At 35.3% G+C, this 18565-nt stretch overlaps 1 protein-coding gene across 5 annotated transcripts in view; it reads right to left on the reverse strand.

Moving 5' to 3' along the window:
* TXNDC16 (thioredoxin domain containing 16) overlaps nucleotides 1-18565 on the reverse strand; it is a 115295-nt gene that overhangs the window by 12148 nt on the left and 84582 nt on the right. For all 5 annotated transcript variants that reach the window (XM_046009812.1, XM_046009811.1, XM_046009813.1 and 2 more), the window contains 4 exons: nucleotides 16184-16268; nucleotides 14318-14456; nucleotides 9743-9903; nucleotides 6976-7166 (listed from right to left, as the gene is read on the reverse strand). In XM_046009812.1, the coding sequence (XP_045865768.1) occupies nucleotides 6976-7166; nucleotides 9743-9903; nucleotides 14318-14456; nucleotides 16184-16268 (576 nt within the window). The remainder of the gene's footprint in view (nucleotides 1-6975; nucleotides 7167-9742; nucleotides 9904-14317; nucleotides 14457-16183; nucleotides 16269-18565) is intronic.

Below are 18565 nucleotides of genomic sequence, written 5' to 3' on the forward strand. Positions count from 1 at the left end.
AATACTCAGAAGTGGGATTACTAAGTCACATGGTATTTCTATTTTTAATCTCTTGAGGAACCGCCATATTATTTTTCACAGTAGCTGTACCAATTTACATTCCCACCAACAGTCCACAAGAGTTCTCTTTTCTCCACATCCCTGCCAACACTTACTATTTGTCTTTTTGATATTAGCCATTCTGACTAGTTATGAGGTGATACCCCATGGTGTTTTGATTTGCATTTCCCTGATGATGAGGGATGTTGAACATCTTTTTTTAAATTTTTTAAATTTTTTTCAGTGTTCCAAAATTCACTGTATGCACCACACCCAGTGATCCATGCAATGTGTCTCTTGGCCATCTGTATGTCTTCTTTGGAAAAATGTCTACTTAGGTCCTTTGCCCAGTTTTAAACGGGACTATTTGTTTTCTTGATGTTGAGGTATATGTGTTCTTTATATATTTTAGATATTAGCCCCTTACTGGATATATCATTTGCAAATATCTTCCCCATTAAGTAGGTTGTCTTTTCATTTTGTTGATGGTTTCCTTTGCTGTGCAAAAGCTTTTTAGGTTGATACAGTCCCAACTGTGTTTTTACTTTTGTTTCCCTTGACTTGGGACCATTCAGAAAAATACTGCTAAGGCTGATATCCAAGAGTTTATTGCCTATGTTCTAAGAGTTTTATAATTTCAGTTCTTACCTTTAGGACTTTAATCCATTTTGAATTTGATTTTGTGTATGGTATAAGAAAGTGAGGCAGTTTCATTCTTTTCCATGTAGCAGTCCAGTTTTCCCAACACCATTTATTAAAGAAACTGTCTTTTCCCACTGTATATTCTGACCTCATTTGCTATAGATTAATCAACCTTATAAGTGTGGGTTTATTTGTAGGCCCTCTCTTTAGTGCCATTGATCCATGTGTCTATTTTTGTACCAGTACCATTCCGTTTTGATTAACATAGCTTTGTAATACTGTTCAAAAACTAGGATTGTGATACCTCCAGCTTTGTTGTTCTTTCTCAAGATGGCTTTGGCAGTCTTTTGTTATTTCATACAAATTTTAGGATTATTTGTTCTAGTTCTGTGAAGATATCCTTGGTATTCTAATAAGGACTGCATTGAAACTGTAGATTTCTTTCAGTAGCATGGACATATTAATAATATTAATTCTTCTAACTCATGAGCATGGAATATCTTTTCCTTTGTTGTCTTTAGAGTACAGGTCTTTTACCTCCTTGGTTAAATATTTTCCTAGGTATTTTATTCTTTTTGATACAGATGTAACTGAATTGTTTGCTTAATTCCTCTTTTCACTAGTCCATAATTAGTGTATAGAAACACAACAGATTTCTGAATATTAACTTTGCATCATGCAACTTTACTGAATTCATTTATCAGTTCTAATAGTTTTTTGGTTCTAATAGTTTTTTAGTGGAGTTTTTAGAATTTTGTATATATAGTATCAGGTCATCTTCAAATAGTGACAGTTTTACTTATTAATTTAGATACCTTTTATTTCTTATCTGATTGCTATGTCTAGGATTTCCACTACTATGCTGAATAAAAGTGGTGAGAGTAGACATCTTTGTCTTTTTCCTCATCTTAAAGGAAAAGCTTTCAACTTTTCTTCAGTGAGTATGATGTTAGCTATGGGTTTGTTATTTATGGCCTTTATTATATTGAGGTATACTCCCTCTATATTCATTTTCTTGAGCATTCTTATTATGAATGGATGTTGAATTTTGTCAAATGCTTTTTCTGCATTGAGATGACTGTATAATTTTTATCTTTAATTTTGTTAATGTGTAACATGATTGATTTGCAGATACTGAACCATTTTTGCATCCCTGAAATATTTTTCACTTAATCACGCTAAATGATCTTTTCAAAATATTTTTTAATTCAATTTGCTAATACTTTGTTATAAATTTTTGCATCTAGAGGCACCTGGGTGGCATAGTCTATTAAATATTCAACTCTTGGTTTCAGCTCAGGTTATAATCTCAGGGTCTTGAGATCAAGCCACATATCTGGCTCCACGCTCAGCACAGAGTCTGCTTAAGACTCTCTCTTCTCCCTCTGCTCCTCCCCGCAATGCTCTAATATAAAAATAAATCTGAAAAAAAAAAAAAAAAAAAAAAAAAAAACAAAAAACAAAAAAACCAATCTTTGCATCTGTGTTCATCAGGGATAATGGTCTGTAATTTCTTCTTCTCCTTCCTTCTTCCTCCTCTTCTCTTCCTCCTCCTCCTCCCTTCCTTCCCCTCCCTCGCCTTCTTCTTTGGTAGTATCTTTGCCTGGTTTGGGTATCAGGGTAATGCTGGCCTTGTAGAATAAATGTGGAAGAATTCTTTCCTCTTGTACTTTTTGGAATAGTTTGAAAAGGATATGTATTAATTCTTCTTTAAATGTTTGGTAGAGGGGCACTTGGGTGGCTCAGTGGGTTAAGCCTCTGCCTTCAGCTCAGGTCATGATCTCAGGGTCCTGGGATCTAGCCCCGCATCAGGTTCTCTGCTCAGCAGGGAGCCTGCTTCTCCATATCTCTTTGCCTGCCTCTCTGCCTACTTGTGATCTATCTCGCTGTCAAATAAATAAATAAAATCTTTAAAAAAATTTTTTAAATAAATAAATGTTTGGTAGAATTCACCTGTGAAGCCTTCTGGTCTAGGCCTTTTGCTTGTTGGAAGTTTTTTGATTATTGATTCATTTTTGGTAGGAGTAATTGGTTTATTCACATTTTTTATTTTTTCCTGATAGTTTTGGAAGTTTGGAAATTTCTAGGAATGTATCCATTTCTTCTAGGTTGTGCAATTTTTTAGCATATAATTTTTCATGGTAGTCTCTTACAATCCATTGTACTTCTCTGATGTTGGTTATAACTTCCCTTTCACTTCTGAGTATATTTGAGTCCTCTGTCCTGATTGAGTCTGGATAAAGATCTATCAATTTTGTTTGTCTTTTTAAAGAACCAAATCTTAGTTTCATTGATCTTTTCTCTTTTTTTAGTCTCCAATCATTTATTTCCATTCTAATCTTTATTATGTCCTTCCTTCTACAACTTTGGGCTTTGTTTTTTTTTTTTTTTTTTTTTCTAGTTCTCTTAGGTATAAGGTTGGATTGTTTGAGATTTTTCTTGTTTCTTGATAGAGGCCTATATTGCTATAGCCTGCCCTCTTAGAAATGTTTTTGCAGCCTGCCTCCCAAAGATTTTGAACTGATGTGTTTCCATTTTCATTTGCCTGTAGGTATTTTTTTTTTTTACCTCCTCTTTGATTTCTTTGTTACCCATTGGTTGTTTAATGACATGCTGTTTAACCTCTATGTGTTTATGGGGGTTTTTCTCCAGCTTTTTTCTTCTTCTAATTAATTTCTAGTCCCATACCATTGTGGTGGGGGGAAAATGCATGATATGATTTGTCTCTTTGAATTTATTGAGACTTGTTTTGTGGCCTAACCTGTGATCTATCCCAGAGAATGTTTCATGTGTACTTGTAAAGAATGTGTATTCCGCTGTTTTTGGATGAAATGTTCTATGTAATCTGTTAAGTCCATTTGATCTAGTATGTCATTCAAAGCCACTATTTTCCCTATGTTCAGTTCGGGTGTTCTCTACCCACTGACATAACTGGGGTGTTAAAGTTCCATACCAGTATTGTGTTACTGTCAATTTCTCCCTTTATGTCTATTTTTTTTTTTTAAGATTTTATTTATATGAGGGAGGGAAAAAGTGAGAGACAGAACACAAGTGGAGAGGGAGGAGGAGGGGCAGAGGGAGAAGCAGATCCTCCCACTGAGCAGGGAGCTGGACACGGGGCTCGATCCCAGAACTCCAGGGTCATGACCTGAGCCAAAGGCAGACACTTAACCAACTGAGCCACCCAGGTGCCCCTCCCTTTATGTCTGTTAATATTTGCTTTATATAATTAGGTGTTCCTATACTGGGTGCTAGATATTTACAACTGTTTAATCTTCTTGTTGGATTGATCGCTTTATTATTGTTATGCCCTTCACTGTCTCTCGTTATAGTCTTTGTTTTAATATTTATATTGCCTGACATAAATATTATTCACCCACCTTTTTCATTTCCATTTGCATGAAATACCTTTTCTCATCCTTTCACTTTCAGTCTATATGTATCTTTAAGTCTGAAGTGAGTTTCTTATAGGAAGCACATAATTGGGTCTTGTTTTTTCATCTATTTAGTCACTCTGTGTCTTTTGATTGGAGCATTTAGCCCACTTAAAGTAATTATTGAGGGGTGCCTAGCTGACTCAGTCAGTAGAGCATGTGAGTCTTGATCTTGGGGTTTTGAGTTTGAGCCCCATGTTGGATGTGGAAATTACTCAAAAAAAAAAAAAAATCTTTAGGGACAACTGAGTGGCTCCATTGGTTAAGTGACTGCTTTAGACTCAAGTCATGATCCCAGGGTCCTGGAATCGAGTCACGCATTGGGCTCCTTGCTCGGTGGGGAGCCGGCTTCTCCCTCTGCCTGCCACTCTCCATGCTTGTGTTCTATCTCTCTGACAAATAAATAAAATCTTTAAAAATAATAAAGTAATTATTGATACATGTGTACTTATTGCAATTTTATTAATGGTTTTCTGGCTGCTTTTGTAGTTTTCTGTTCCTTCTCTTGTCCTCTTCCCTTGTGATTTGATGACTTTCTTTAACATTATGTTTGGATTCCTTTCTCTTTATTTTTTGATAATCTATTATAGAGTTTTGGCTTGTGGTTACCATGAGGTTCACATATAACACACTACGTATATAGCAGTCCATTTTAAGTTTATGGTCACTTAAGTTTCAAAACGTTCTAAAAGTGCTACATTTTTACTATTTCCCCCACACCCCAGTTTTATGTTTCTGGTGTCATATTTTACATCTTTTTATTCTGTGTATCAATTATTTTAGAGATGACCGATGTTACTACATTTGTCTTTTAATATTCATGCTAGTTATAAGTGACTGATCCACTATCTTTTTTTGCTTTTAACAGTGAGTTTTTTCTTTCATAATTTCCTTCTGGTTATGGCCTTTTCTTTTCCACTTAAATAATTCCCTTTAACATTTCTTGCAAGGCTGGCTTACTGATGATGAGCTCCTTTAACTTTTGTTTGTCTGGAAAACTCTTTCTCTCTCCTTCAATTATCACACCATAATTACAAAATGACAAAACCTCATTCAAGTCTATAAAATAGCAATGCAAATAGAGAAGTGAACACAGGGTGTTTGAAGAGTTCAAAACCTACAACTGAAAGGACCCCTATACCATGTGACCAGAATGAGTGAGTCAGAGATGAGTGATAACACAGAAAGACCTTCTTTCAGATTTTAACTTCAGCAATATGGTTACTTAATTTTTCACATTTCCTGGGAAAATATTAAAACCTAATAATGCCATCTGAGACCACCCAGAATACCCAGAATCATCTTGGAAATAAAGAACAAAGTTGGAGGATCAAATTTCCCAATTTAAAACCAACTATAAAGCCATAGCAAGATAGTGTGGTACTGGCATAAGGACAGGTACAAAAACATGTACAGGAATGTTCACAGCAGCACTGTTCATAATAGCCAAAAAGTGGTGAAACCCAAATGTCCAACTGGTGACTAAATAAATGTGGTATACCAATACAATGAAATATTCATCCATAAAAAGGAATGAATTATTGATTCACGTTATAACATCAATGATCCTTGAAAACTTATACTAAGTGAAAAAGCCAGATCCAAAGGCCACATATTCTATGATTCCATTTATATAAATTGTCTAGAGGAGGCAAATACAGAGACAGAAAGTATATTGCCAGGGAGTGGAGGGAAGGAGAAGACAGAGTGACTGCTAATGGGTAGAGGGTTTCTTTTTTGGGGTGATGAAATGTTCTGGAATTCAATCGTGATAATGGTTGCATGACCTTGTGAATATACTAAAACTCCTGAATTTAAAAGGATGAACTTTATGGTATATGAGTTATATTTGACTATAAAAATATCAGCGATAGGCAAGTTAAACATAGTTAAAACTGCCTAACTTAACAGAAATGAAGCAGATCACCTGGGAAGAACAGGTGTGCTGCAATGACTGACACTTAAATTAGGTATCTGATTAAATATACACAAATATACATAATGGTAGATTCACACTGTGCCAGGTGGCTGAGAAATAATATAACACTGAATTGGAATTTGTACACAAGAAATGTGTGTGTATACATATACATACATATTTATATACACACATCCCCTATTTCAGGACTCTGTCATAGAACAATGTCAAAATATAATATAGTTCATCTGATATCCAATAACAAAATCTTTGGGTAGTATCTTGGGAGGTTTTTCATTATATCAAATTTCATACCATTTCCTCAATAGACTAATGATCTAGTCCATTACATCTTATTTAAATTATAGCAACAGACCTGTTAACCACAACTGTACATAAATCAACATATACATCTGTACCACAGATATAAATTCATACATGTTTTAGAAAAGTAGAGACTATCACATATCATAAGCCAGCATCATAAACTGACCAAGATCTATTTTCTTATGGTTCAAAATTCTGGCTCTGTAGTAAGAGATACAGGTTGGAATCCAAAGTTCCTCATTTACTGTTTAATTATTTAACTTTGAACTAGTTACCTAAGTCTTCTACAGGTAGCAATACTTCCTATGACTCTTAGGAGAATTAAATGAGTTAACACATGTGAATCACTTAGCATTGTGCTAGACGCCTGTTCAGTATTCAGTAAATGTTTGTTATTACTATCATTAAATTTAATAAAATGGAATGGAATGGAACTTATTTTCTGAGGATAATAATTACCACAAAGAAGATTGCTCCATAGACAATGCTATAACATATTAATATTTAAGATACTTACAAACATTACAATTCAACTCATTCTAGCATATATTAGCTATAATTCAAGTCTAAAAATCTATGAAAACAGAGAACTCTGTATTAAAACAGAAAACTTACTGATATGACTCTCAAGTCCTGCTTCTAGTTTCTTCAGCCACAATAAAAGGTTTTGTTCAGTGATAGCCTGGTCTGATGGAAATGCAAATACTTGGCCACCTGAATGCAGATTGACCACAACAAGAAGAGGAAGGGGAGGCAGAGCATCAAAATATGCCTGCAAGATTCCTCGTCCTGCAGGAGTATTCTTTCTGCAAAAGAGAGCAATTGAATCCATTAGTATTTCTTTCTATAACAAAATTATGAAAACAACAGGCTGTAGAACATTAAACTTTAAATATAGTATCATATCATTAAGTTTATTTTATAAAAAGATATCCTAAAATCCAAGAGGTCTATAACTATGTTATCAATAATCAGATTCAGTTAGAAACTCAGAAATGAGTTTCTTTTAACATGGGCATTGTGTTTCTCTTTGGAGAAAAAAAACAAAGGCAGTCAGTGACTATTTTCATGAAAACCAGTCATAGTTCAAAGATTTGTCAATTTGGGTTTGATAAAATCAATAGATTCCTCTCAAAGTTGAGCCAAGTATCAAATCACTTATCAACTTAAAAATTAAATGGTTACAAACTATAAAATAGTAAAATATTTATAATAAATACTTCTCCAGATAAAATTGTTTTTCCTCAGGAACAAAGGGGTTAATTTCAAATTAAAAACATTTTTTAAAAGTTCTGGCCATACACAAAAACCACAACTTTTAAGATATCCAGGTTTCCTAAAACAGCACATTCCACATCATGGAAAATATTGTTTTACTCTATCTATAAAGCCATGGGAAATTTTTGTCTTAAGCGGTATGTTGTACTGTTGGTGATCTCTTCACAGAAAAAAAAATGTACATTGCCCCATTCTTGTAATAAATGTCTTTTCATTTGATGAATTTGAACAATAAATAGTATATATTTATGTGAATTGTGTTCACAGACATTAAATGGAACACAACCCATACATCTAAAAAACATAACAGAAAATATTGCTGGCAAATGCACTGAAAATTATCTGTAACATGTTAGGTTGCATTTTAGAAATATAAAAGTACAGAAAAAGGAACTGAAGAAAAATACCAAAATATCACAATGTTTATTTTTCTGTATTTGCTTCTGTGGACATCAGTTACCTTTAAAATCAGAAAAATTACTGCTTTTTAAAATTTGTATGACACCAAAAGGAAACATAAGTAAAAATAAATTAAGTGGACTACATCAAATTAAAAAGCTGCTGCATAGCAAAGGAAACCATCAACTAAATGAAAAGGCGACCTTTGGAATGAGAGAAAATATTTGCAAATCATTTATCTGATAAGGAGTTTATATCTAAAATAACTAAGGAACTCGTGTAACACCAAAGATCACAAACAACCCAATTAAAAAATGGGCAGAGGATCTAAATAGATATTTTCCCAAAGAAGACATACAGATGGCCATTGTCTGTATGTCTGAAAAGATGCTCAACATCACTAATTCAGGAAATTAGGGAATGCAAACCAAAACCACAATGAGATACCACCTCAACCCTGTTAAAACGGCTAGTATCAAAAAGACAAAAGATAACAAGTGTAAAGAAAAGGTAACCCTGTTACCTCTGTCACCACTGTTGGTGAGAATGTAAATTGGGACAGCCAGGATGGAAAACAGCAAGGTGGTTCCTCAAAAAACTGAAATAGAACTACCATCTGATCGAGCAATCCTACTTCTGGGTATTTATCCAAAGGAGATGAAAACAAGATAGTGAAGAGACACATGCACTCCCATGTTTATTGCAGCATTATTTGTAACAGCCAAGATAGAGAAACAACCTAAGTGTCTCTGAAAAGACGAATGAAGAAGATGTGGTACAGATACAACAGAATATTAATCAGTCATGAGAAAGAAGAAAATCCTGCTATTTCGTACAACATGGATGGACTCTGAGGACATTATGCCAAGTGAAACAAGCCAGAGAGAGAAAGACAAATACTGCATGGAATCACTTACGTGAAAAATTAGAAAGTCAAACTCACAGAACCAGAGTAGAAAAGTGGTTGCCCGGGACTCAGGGTTGGGAGAAATAGGAAGAGGTTGGGAAAAGGAAACAAACTTTCAGCTGTAACATGAATAAGTTCTGAAGATCTAATGTATGTAACACGGTGACTATAGTTGTGAACACTATATAACTGAAAAGTGCTGAGAACTTAAATGTTCTTACTCCCTCCCCACCATATATATATATAATGCAAGGTAATTAATATATTAATTTACATGGAGGAATCCTTCCACAATGTATACATGTATCAAATCACCATGATGTACACTTTAAATATCTTACAATGTTGTCAATTATACCTATATACACCTGAAAAAAATAACATTCAGCAAAATAAAAAATTTATTGTAAAACAATTCAATCCAAAATAAGGTCATCTTATACCATATGAGGAAGTTTAGTTACTAAAATATCATAACTCATACACTGGTCCTATTATATTAACTCCAAAGATAGAATTAGAGAGTTTCATTTCCTAAAGAAAATGTATGTGGCGCCTGGATGGTTCAGTCAGTTAAGCTGCCTTTGGCTCAGATCATGATCGCAGAGTCCTAGGACTGAGTTCCCCATCAGGCTCCTCGCTCAGCGGAGAGCCTGCTTCTCCCTCTCCCACTCCCTCTGCTTGTGTTCCCTCTCTCACTGTCTCTTTGTCTCTGTCAAATAAATAAAAATCTTTTTAAAAAATGTAATCATTATAGTTTCTTACCTTTTACATATTAAAAAATAAGAATATACTTACAGATTTAACCAGCAGGGGGTAAGTGAATCCAAGTGTTTCTCTTTTGCCAGCGTCAACATTGCTTTTTTATACTGAGGATTTATGCTGCCCTCACTGAATAAAATAAGTAATGGTTTCTGAAGTCTTAAATAAATGGGAAGATTTTCCACAGTGATCTCTGGCTGTTGGGAAAAAAGAAAAAAAGAAAGAAAAAACATGGAGAATGATGAGACATAAAATAGAAAATAATGTCCAAATCACTCATGCAATTTGTAAAATGGAATTCAAACATATTTTAAGTGAATATTTTGCTATACTGACTAGTAACTATGAATAGTAAGAGCTTTTCATTTAAGCTCACTTTATCTTAATGAGTTATTTCCAAAATAAAGCTAACTTGAAGATAAACGAGTTCTCTGTTTTACAAGAAAGGAACACTTCTAATTATTTCTTATATTAAAAATCTGGACCAGATCAGATGGCATACATAAGACAAACAAAACTCTCATTGTATCTAACATAAAATTTTTAGGGGAAAAAAAATGCTGAGTTTTAAAGATCTAATCCTTCAACAACTATGATTACTTAAAATAAAAATCTTATTTTGTTTCAATATTATGATTTTAGCATAATTAATATAATCAAAAAACATGCTTAAATAAAAATTTCAGTTTCATTTCTGTTCAGGCAAGGCTCAAATACCAAACTCTGGTATGTACTTTTCCTTATTTAGTTCTCAAAGCCACTTTGCCAATTCTCATTTTTCTTCTAATTCTTTCTCTTTCATACTCAAAAATCCTCTTCTCAGATGTTCCTCTTTCATGACTTAAATCTTAGATCCCCTCTTCTCCAAATTTCCCTAAGTTGTCTTCTCATATTAATTATCATCTTCATCTTCTACAAAGGTTATATCACCTTCCTAAAATTGACAGATTTCACCAGGCTAGCAGAACAGATCTGAAACATTAGGGGAGATAGAACCACCACTACAAAGTTTGCAATGTTATGCTGTGTACTGAATCAGAAAGAAGTAACATACTTTCCCTGCCCTCAAAGAGCTCCTACTCTAAAGGAGGAGACAGGTAGATAAACTGCTGTGATCCAAGAAAATTAAATGTATGACAATAAAATTAAGCAAAAAAAACAAGTAGGGGAGCCCATGGATGATTTTGGAAGTGACATGTGATCTGGTCTTGGGCAAGAAATAAGATCCTGACAGAAGAAGGTATGTGCTAGAGCTGGGATTCCAGATATAGGGAGCCTCGTGGGGCTAGGCAGAGAGGTGTGAAAGCATTCATACTATCTGGGAACAGTGGGAGTGAAGTCGGCCAGACTTCGGCATGCAAGAGGCAAATGTGGCTGTAAGACCAGATGGGAAAATGCCTTGATAGGTGTTCTAGCTCCCAGAAATTCTGAGATCTTGTATCAAATGAGTGACATGGTTATGTCTGTTTTAGAAAGATGACTAACTAGAATACAAATCTGTGAAAGAACAGACCGGTGAGAGGCATTTAGGGAGAAAGACCCAAGAGTTCTGTGAGTTGAGGTGAAAAGATCAGAAACTCAGACTTAGGAATCATCAGTTGGTATAATGATGGTATAAATTATGGGTATGGATAAAATTTCCCAAAGAAAGAACAACAAAAAGAAGAAAAAGACTGAAGGTTGAAGATGGAATTCTAGAGTGGCCAGACGGTTGAAGGAGGATTGGATTGCAAAAGCCAGCGGAAAAGAGAATTTTGAAAAGAAAAACCATTGTCAATAACTTTGATTGCTACTTATAGGAAAGGTCATCAAACATGGTAATTGGAAGGTGTCCTTTGGCTATCAGTATACAAGAGGCTATAACTTATCCATAATAAAAGCATAGTTAAAGGAACTTAACGTATCTGAGCCAAGTGTTATTAAACTATGTTTAAATGTGACAGCCTTGGATAGGTGATTGCTTATGTAGTTCATTATTGTGTATTTCAGATTTGAGCATTATTTACCTAGGCTAACTTATCATCAGGTTCATTAAAATAAAAATTGGATGCCATATAAAAAAATGACTATCTGGTCACCCATTTCTGCTTCCTATCCAGATGAAGAAACCAAAGTCTTTCTAGCACCTTAGTGCAGGTCAGGAGATAAGCTTGCAGCTGGCTGGCTGGCGGCTACATACTCTAGACTTAAATCTCCAACACAGGGCAGCTTTAAGACATTTAATAACCACTTGAGGGTTTCAGAACTTATGGGAAGGTCATAAACTAAAAGCAAAACAATTTTTATTATAGCTGTTGGTTTTTTAGTCCAACACTGTAAACCAAAACACTATAAACTGGAAACACTGCCCCAATGCTTAATTTATAAACAGTCTGATAGTTACGTTTGCCTGCAAGTTTCTCAGCCTTAAAGGATATCACAGATACCATAAATAAATAAATAAATAAATAAATACAAAAATAAAAATAAAATAAATAAAAATAAAAATTTTTTATCCATCAGTCAGGCACAGATCAAAGAGCAAAATGTTCCAATCTCCTCTCAGGCACAACAGGAACAAGTATCAGCAGCCTTAAACATGTACATGCCCTTTGGACTAGCAATTTGAATTGTCTGAATTTACCATGTGTATGTAATCATGGAAACACCCAAAGATTACACACAAGGCTAGTCCCTGAGTAAAACAAAACTAAAGACAACTTAAATATTCACCAACAGGAAATTAAATAAATTTGGGGTTTTTTCAGTGCAACAGAATATTATATAGATATTTAAAAAACAGTATGTATATCTTCATTTCTTGATGGATATATCCCTTAATATAAAAAAAATCATAGATACACATGGAATTATTTTTTAAGTTTGGGAAAATATTTCTTCCATTTAAACTTGGTCAAGGAAGTTATGGTTGATTCCAATTTTCTTCTCTTAACAGTTCTCTATTATCTGGGAGAAGGAAGGAAAATTCCAAAAATATTACACTATGTATATGGCTAAGGAAATATTCATTTAATAACATGCCATTAAATACAAAAATGTCACCTTAATAATTTGGAAACCTACATCCTGAAAATATTAATGATTTGATTAATTATAAGCTGTAACTTTAATGGGAAGAAGGGAGGGAACAGAACCAAGATCACAAGAAGATTTAATAAAGACTACAGCTATTGGGGCACCTGGGTGGCTCAGTGGATTAAAGCCTCTGCCTTCAGCTCAGGTCATGATCTGAGTCCTGGGATCGAGCCCCGCATCAGGCTCTCTGCTCAGCAGGGAGCCTGCTTCTTCCTCTCTCTCTCTCTCTCTCTCTCTCTCTCTGTCTGCCTCCTTGTGATCTCTGTCAAATAAATAAATAAAATCTTTAAAAAAAAAAAACCTCTTGGGGCGCCTGGGTGGCTCAGTGGGTTGAGGCCTCTGCCTTCGGCTCAGGTCATGATCCCAGGGTCCTGGGATCAAGCCCCGCATCGGGCTCTCTGCTCAGCGGGGAGCCTGCTTCCTCCTCTCTCTCCCTGCCTGCCTCTCTGACTGGTTGCGGTCTCTGTCAAATGGATAAATGAAATCTTTGAAAAAAAAAAAAAAAAAAAAACTCTTAAAAAAAAAAAGACTACAGCTATTAATCTGAGCCTAAAATATGTTATTTAGATCATCATGGCAAAAATCATAACGGGGATATCCATTCAGTATTTATCGCTGATAGTAATGCTTCTTATGTCACTTTAGAAATGCAGAAAAGTAGGGCGCCTGGGTGGCTCAGTGGGTTAAGCCTCTGCCTTCTGCTCAGGTCATGATCCCAGGGTCCTGGGATCGAGTTCTGCATCAGGCTCTCTGCTCAGCAGGAAGCCTCCTTCCTCTTCTCTCTCTGCCTACCTGTGTGTGATCTCTCTGTGTCAAATAAATAAATCTTTGAAAAATTAAAAAAAAATGCAGAAAAGTATATATTTACAATATTCCAGCTATGTTTAATATAAATACAAAACAATAGAAATTGAGAAATGTAGGTTACAACTGTTCTGCCCTTGAATTCACTATTTTCAAAGGAAGCGGTGGAAAAGGCTTTTCATAAGATACTATTTTGTTCAAACTTGTGTAAGTAAGAATATTAGCTAACAGTTGTTGACTGCTTACCAGGGGCCAAATATGACACAGAACACCATACACCTGTCTCACTTAGTCTTCACAATTAAGTCTCTGCAGCAGGTGCAGTGCTACGACCACCTGCATTTTACACCCATGGCAAGTGAGGCAAAGAGAAGAAAGAGCCAGCAAGGAATCAAGCAAGGGTCTGAAGCTGGATAGTCCGACTCTCCAGAATCCACGTGCTTTATATATGCACCAAGTTTCAGCCTAGTTTTAAGTACTTCCTTCAACTGGTCATCAGCTACACTAGTCCCGGCAGTAAAAATAATCCAAAGACATGTAAACTTTTGGCAGTGGACTAGAGAAGCTGTGTGCATAATGAGTGAAGAATAAGCAACCCAATGAATCTTCAGCTCACAAGACATCATGCCCTGTGCCAACAATAGCTGGAAAATGGTGCATTGAAACAGACTATTTTTAACTGGTCTAGAGTTTCCTATTTTAAATAACATCCGTATTATAAAATATACTCACAAATGTTTCCAGTAATGCATTTGTTATTATCTGAACTATGTCTTGTGCAGGGGAGTTAGCTAATGGAATGCTCTCTATTTTGCCTTCTTTGTGTCTGGCCAGCAGCAGGGCTGGAAGGGTTGCAGCATATTTATTTGACCTACGGAGAAATGTAGTATTAAGATTTCCAATAAAATATAGCAAGTCATCAAAAACATAAACAATTAGTCCAGAAGGTCAGAGTGGCAAGTAGCAAATGGGGAAGCCCTACTACTAAAGAAAAAAATGAACTCGATTTCCCGGCAAACTTATCTTCTGTATGAGGCTATCTGAGGAAGTTCAGGAGTCTTGACAACCTAGATTAAAAGAAAGCAACAGATAAAAACCTAGCCATATTTTTTTTTTTCTCTAGACAACTTACCCATCAAGAAAATGTCTAAACAGGATTAGGAACATGCTGCATGGTTCTCGACCTTTCTGGACTGCTCACCATACTGCTGAGCAGGAGACAAGCATTTACTAGAAACCTACTATTTTCCAAGCACTCTTTCAGACACCTTTAGTTTTCATTTAACCCTCAGAAAGGCCCTACATGAGACCACTATCACCTGCATTTGATAGAGGAGGACACAGGACTCAGAAAGTGATAAATGGCACAGCTAGGATTCAAATCGAGGTGCCCCAGATACAAAGTCTGTGCTCTCTCCACTGTAACCAAGCCCCAATCTGCCACTTCTTACCACTACTTTTGCTAACAAAAAAGGGGAACCACTAAATTAAATAGAAAAAAATGCTTGGTGTGAAATAACCAGTGAGGTAGTCACATGTATATCATGTAAAATCTCAATTGATACTAAAACAAAGTATAGACATTATAATGCATAAGCATTAGTAGAGGGTCCAGTCTTCAAATTACCTGGAAGACTCTCTTAGTTGATCAGCCGGTTATAAATAAAACATGCTGTGAAAACTACTGGCCCACCTCTTGGACCACAGCTAAATGCACAATGACAGCAGAGTACAAGACAGTGGGTGACTTCCTTATGTCAGATGAATAGGTCTCATATTTTCTAAAGATCTGGAATTCAGGATTTCCTTTTCAAGTCACTGCTTTCATGGATAGAAATGGAGCTTAATCATTAAGAGCATATGTCACCAGTGTTCAGGATGAAAGACGTAAGCTCAGATATCACAATTAGGAATATTCCAGTCAGGAGGTAAGCAAGACAAATTATTGGGACTTATCAACTCCACTTGCACCTGAAAAATAAGCCATTAATGCGGAATGTGATGTACATGTATTACTGTATGTACTGTGTACGCATTACTAATCTTCAAATTTTCAGTTCAGTCATTCATTCTGAACCAACTGAAATAACAGGTAGTTCACAAGAGTCCCACATTCTACAAATAAAGCAACTTATGTGGTTAAAAAAGCACTGATTAAGTGTATGTTTGCAATAACTTAAAATTAGGTGGCACTATCGGGTATAGTTATATCATCTAAAACTCGTGGAAATATGAGAAAATTCTAATATTTATACATACCTTGGTGGCAAATCAAAACCCAGACACTCAAGATGTAAAATTCCCAAAACTTTGATAATTCCAAAGAACCAAAACTGCAGGTATGAGGACTCAAAGAGGAAAATTTATAGAAAGATTAAATAGCATGAATCCAAGGTCGCCCCTATGGGGACTCTAGCCTAAAGCAAAAGAATAACTAAAAATTCTAAATATGCACGTGGTACTTCCCAGATCTTCTTTGAAGAAAATTAAAAATTTAGTTATACTGCTGACCTATTTTCCTTCATCAACTGTACAGACAAACAATATATTATCTTGCAAACTTCTTCCTCTCTAAAATTAGAAGACCAATAAACTTACAGTATTAAAACATCTTCTTCAGAATAAATTCCAGTGATAACATATCCTTTTAGGTAGTTTCCTGCTTCAGTGAAATCTTCTTTCACTATAAATACAAAGACAAGACAAAACTCTGAAACCTTTAAAATTATATGTGCTATATAACTGATGAACAGATTTATAAATGGTTGTACTTTACTATTAATTATAAAGATAAATATTTACAGGTAGATCTTATATAACTTAGTGGTTCTAAAATAAATCTATGTTTTTATGACATTTGATTACTATAGAAATGTAAATTGATATAATGCAATTATGGTTCCCTAAACAAATGTACTCTAAATGTGATTTGTCAGATTTATAGCACTCTAATCATAGAGAGTTACTGAATAAATATTTGTTGCTTTTTAATTTATTCCTAAGGTAAGGTAATTGAAACAGCCATCCTACACATAGCCTGGAAAGAGAAGTGTATGTGAAATGATGAACACATTATCATCCCAAAATCTAGAAGTGCTTACATGTACAGAAAAAATAGAAGACTAGAAATTCTAGGCCTTTAACAGTATCTATGTTAGCATTCTGCAATTATGAGGGATTTGTGTCTTTATATTTCCCCTATTTTCTGTAATGTGTTTTTGTTATCTTTGAGCTTTAATTTGTGTATCTGTCTTTTTTCATTTGTTAGGATACAGATAATTTATTATCTGTAATAATAATTTATTACTTATCTGTAAGAAAATTTATTTCTGTAGCTTTCTGAATACATTTTCACAAATAATATTGTACTCTGGATCATGTTAATGACTAATTTTATGACCAAGAAGCAAGTCTGAATTAAATGGTCATAGACTAATAAGAGAACAGAGGTAAACTTATATAAATGACGTATTCTTGCAAAGTGAAGGCTAAACGGTAGTGCAGCACTGCATGGAAGGTTCATGGCAGTTCAAACAGAAAACTGAGGACAAAAGAACTGAGTCCTAGAGCACCTAGTACTCCCGACATGCTGAACCCAAAAGTTCTGCACCTAAGTAGTCAATACTGTGCTCATGGTGTGAGCATCAGCACTGTTACCATCTGGTAACCACAAGAGTGTATTCTTTAAAAAGGGTGGACACTTTCCACAAGATTAAGAAACACTGTAGCAAAGCCAATTTACTAAAGTGGCATAGTCGGCCAGTAAGCAGCATTGGGGGCTCATTTATAACCAGGAATTTCATGAGAAACTATTACCCCATGAAAATATTTTCCTCAGCCTGTGTTACATCAAAGCAGAAAAGATTCATTAAAAAAATTAAACAAAGGGACGCCTGGGTGCCTCAGTCAGTTAAGCATTCAACTCTCGGTTTTAGTTCAGGTCCTGATTTTGGAGTTGTGAGACGGAGGCCTGCATCAGGCTCAGTGCTGGGCATGCAGCCTGCTCAAGATTCTCTCTCTCCCTCTTCCTCTGCCTGCCCCCCCTCAAAAAAAAAAAGAGAGAGAGAGAAAGAAAGAAGAAAAGTAAACAATTAGGACTGAGTGCCTATACTTTCATTTCTAAGAGAAAACAGAACTAAATTCTGGTCAGTAATTGATGATTGTTATCTAAAACAATGACATAATGGAATCTGTTTCAGCTTCTTTTTTTTTGATAAGTAACAGTGGGAAAAACAGTGGAAATATTATGTCCATATAATTTCCTCATACAGAAGCCTCTCTACTCATGAATATGTTTCTTTTTTAAAAAATATTTTATTTATTCATTTGAGAGACAGAGAGGCACAAGTGGGGGAGAGGGGCAGAGGGAAAGGGAGAAACAGGCTCCCCACTGAGAGGGAGCCCAACATGGGCCTGATCCCAGGACCCAAGATCATAATCTGAACCAAAGGAAGACACTTAACCAATGGAGCCACTCAGGCACCCCATGAATATGTGTCTTTTTCTTTTTTTTTTTTTTTTTATTCATTTGACAGACAGAGATCACAAATAGGCAGAGAGGCAGGCAAAGAGAGAGAGGGGGAAGCAGGCTTCCTGCCGAGCAGAGAGCCCAATGCGGGGCTCCATCCCAGGCCCCTGGGATCATGACCTGAACAAAAGGCAGAGGCTTTAACCCACTGAGCCACCCAGGCACCCCATGAATACGTTTCTTAAAAGGCTCATCATATATCTTGTTACTTCTGCAATGGAAATATTTAAAACTACAGACCTTGATAAATACATACATACATACATACTGTAGACCTCAGATACATATTCCACCAAACAAGACTATCAGTTTTCCTCTGAACATTTAAAAACCAGACATATTCTCCTCCTTGGTGAAAACTACATATATGTCAGAATATACTGTAACCCCAAGTATAAGAAAAAAATCAGTTAATCTAAATAAGAATGTTCTTAAATCACAATAAATATATT

This window comes from Meles meles, chromosome 6, assembly GCF_922984935.1.
Source record: "Meles meles chromosome 6, mMelMel3.1 paternal haplotype, whole genome shotgun sequence".
NCBI lineage: Eukaryota > Metazoa > Chordata > Mammalia > Carnivora > Mustelidae > Meles > Meles meles.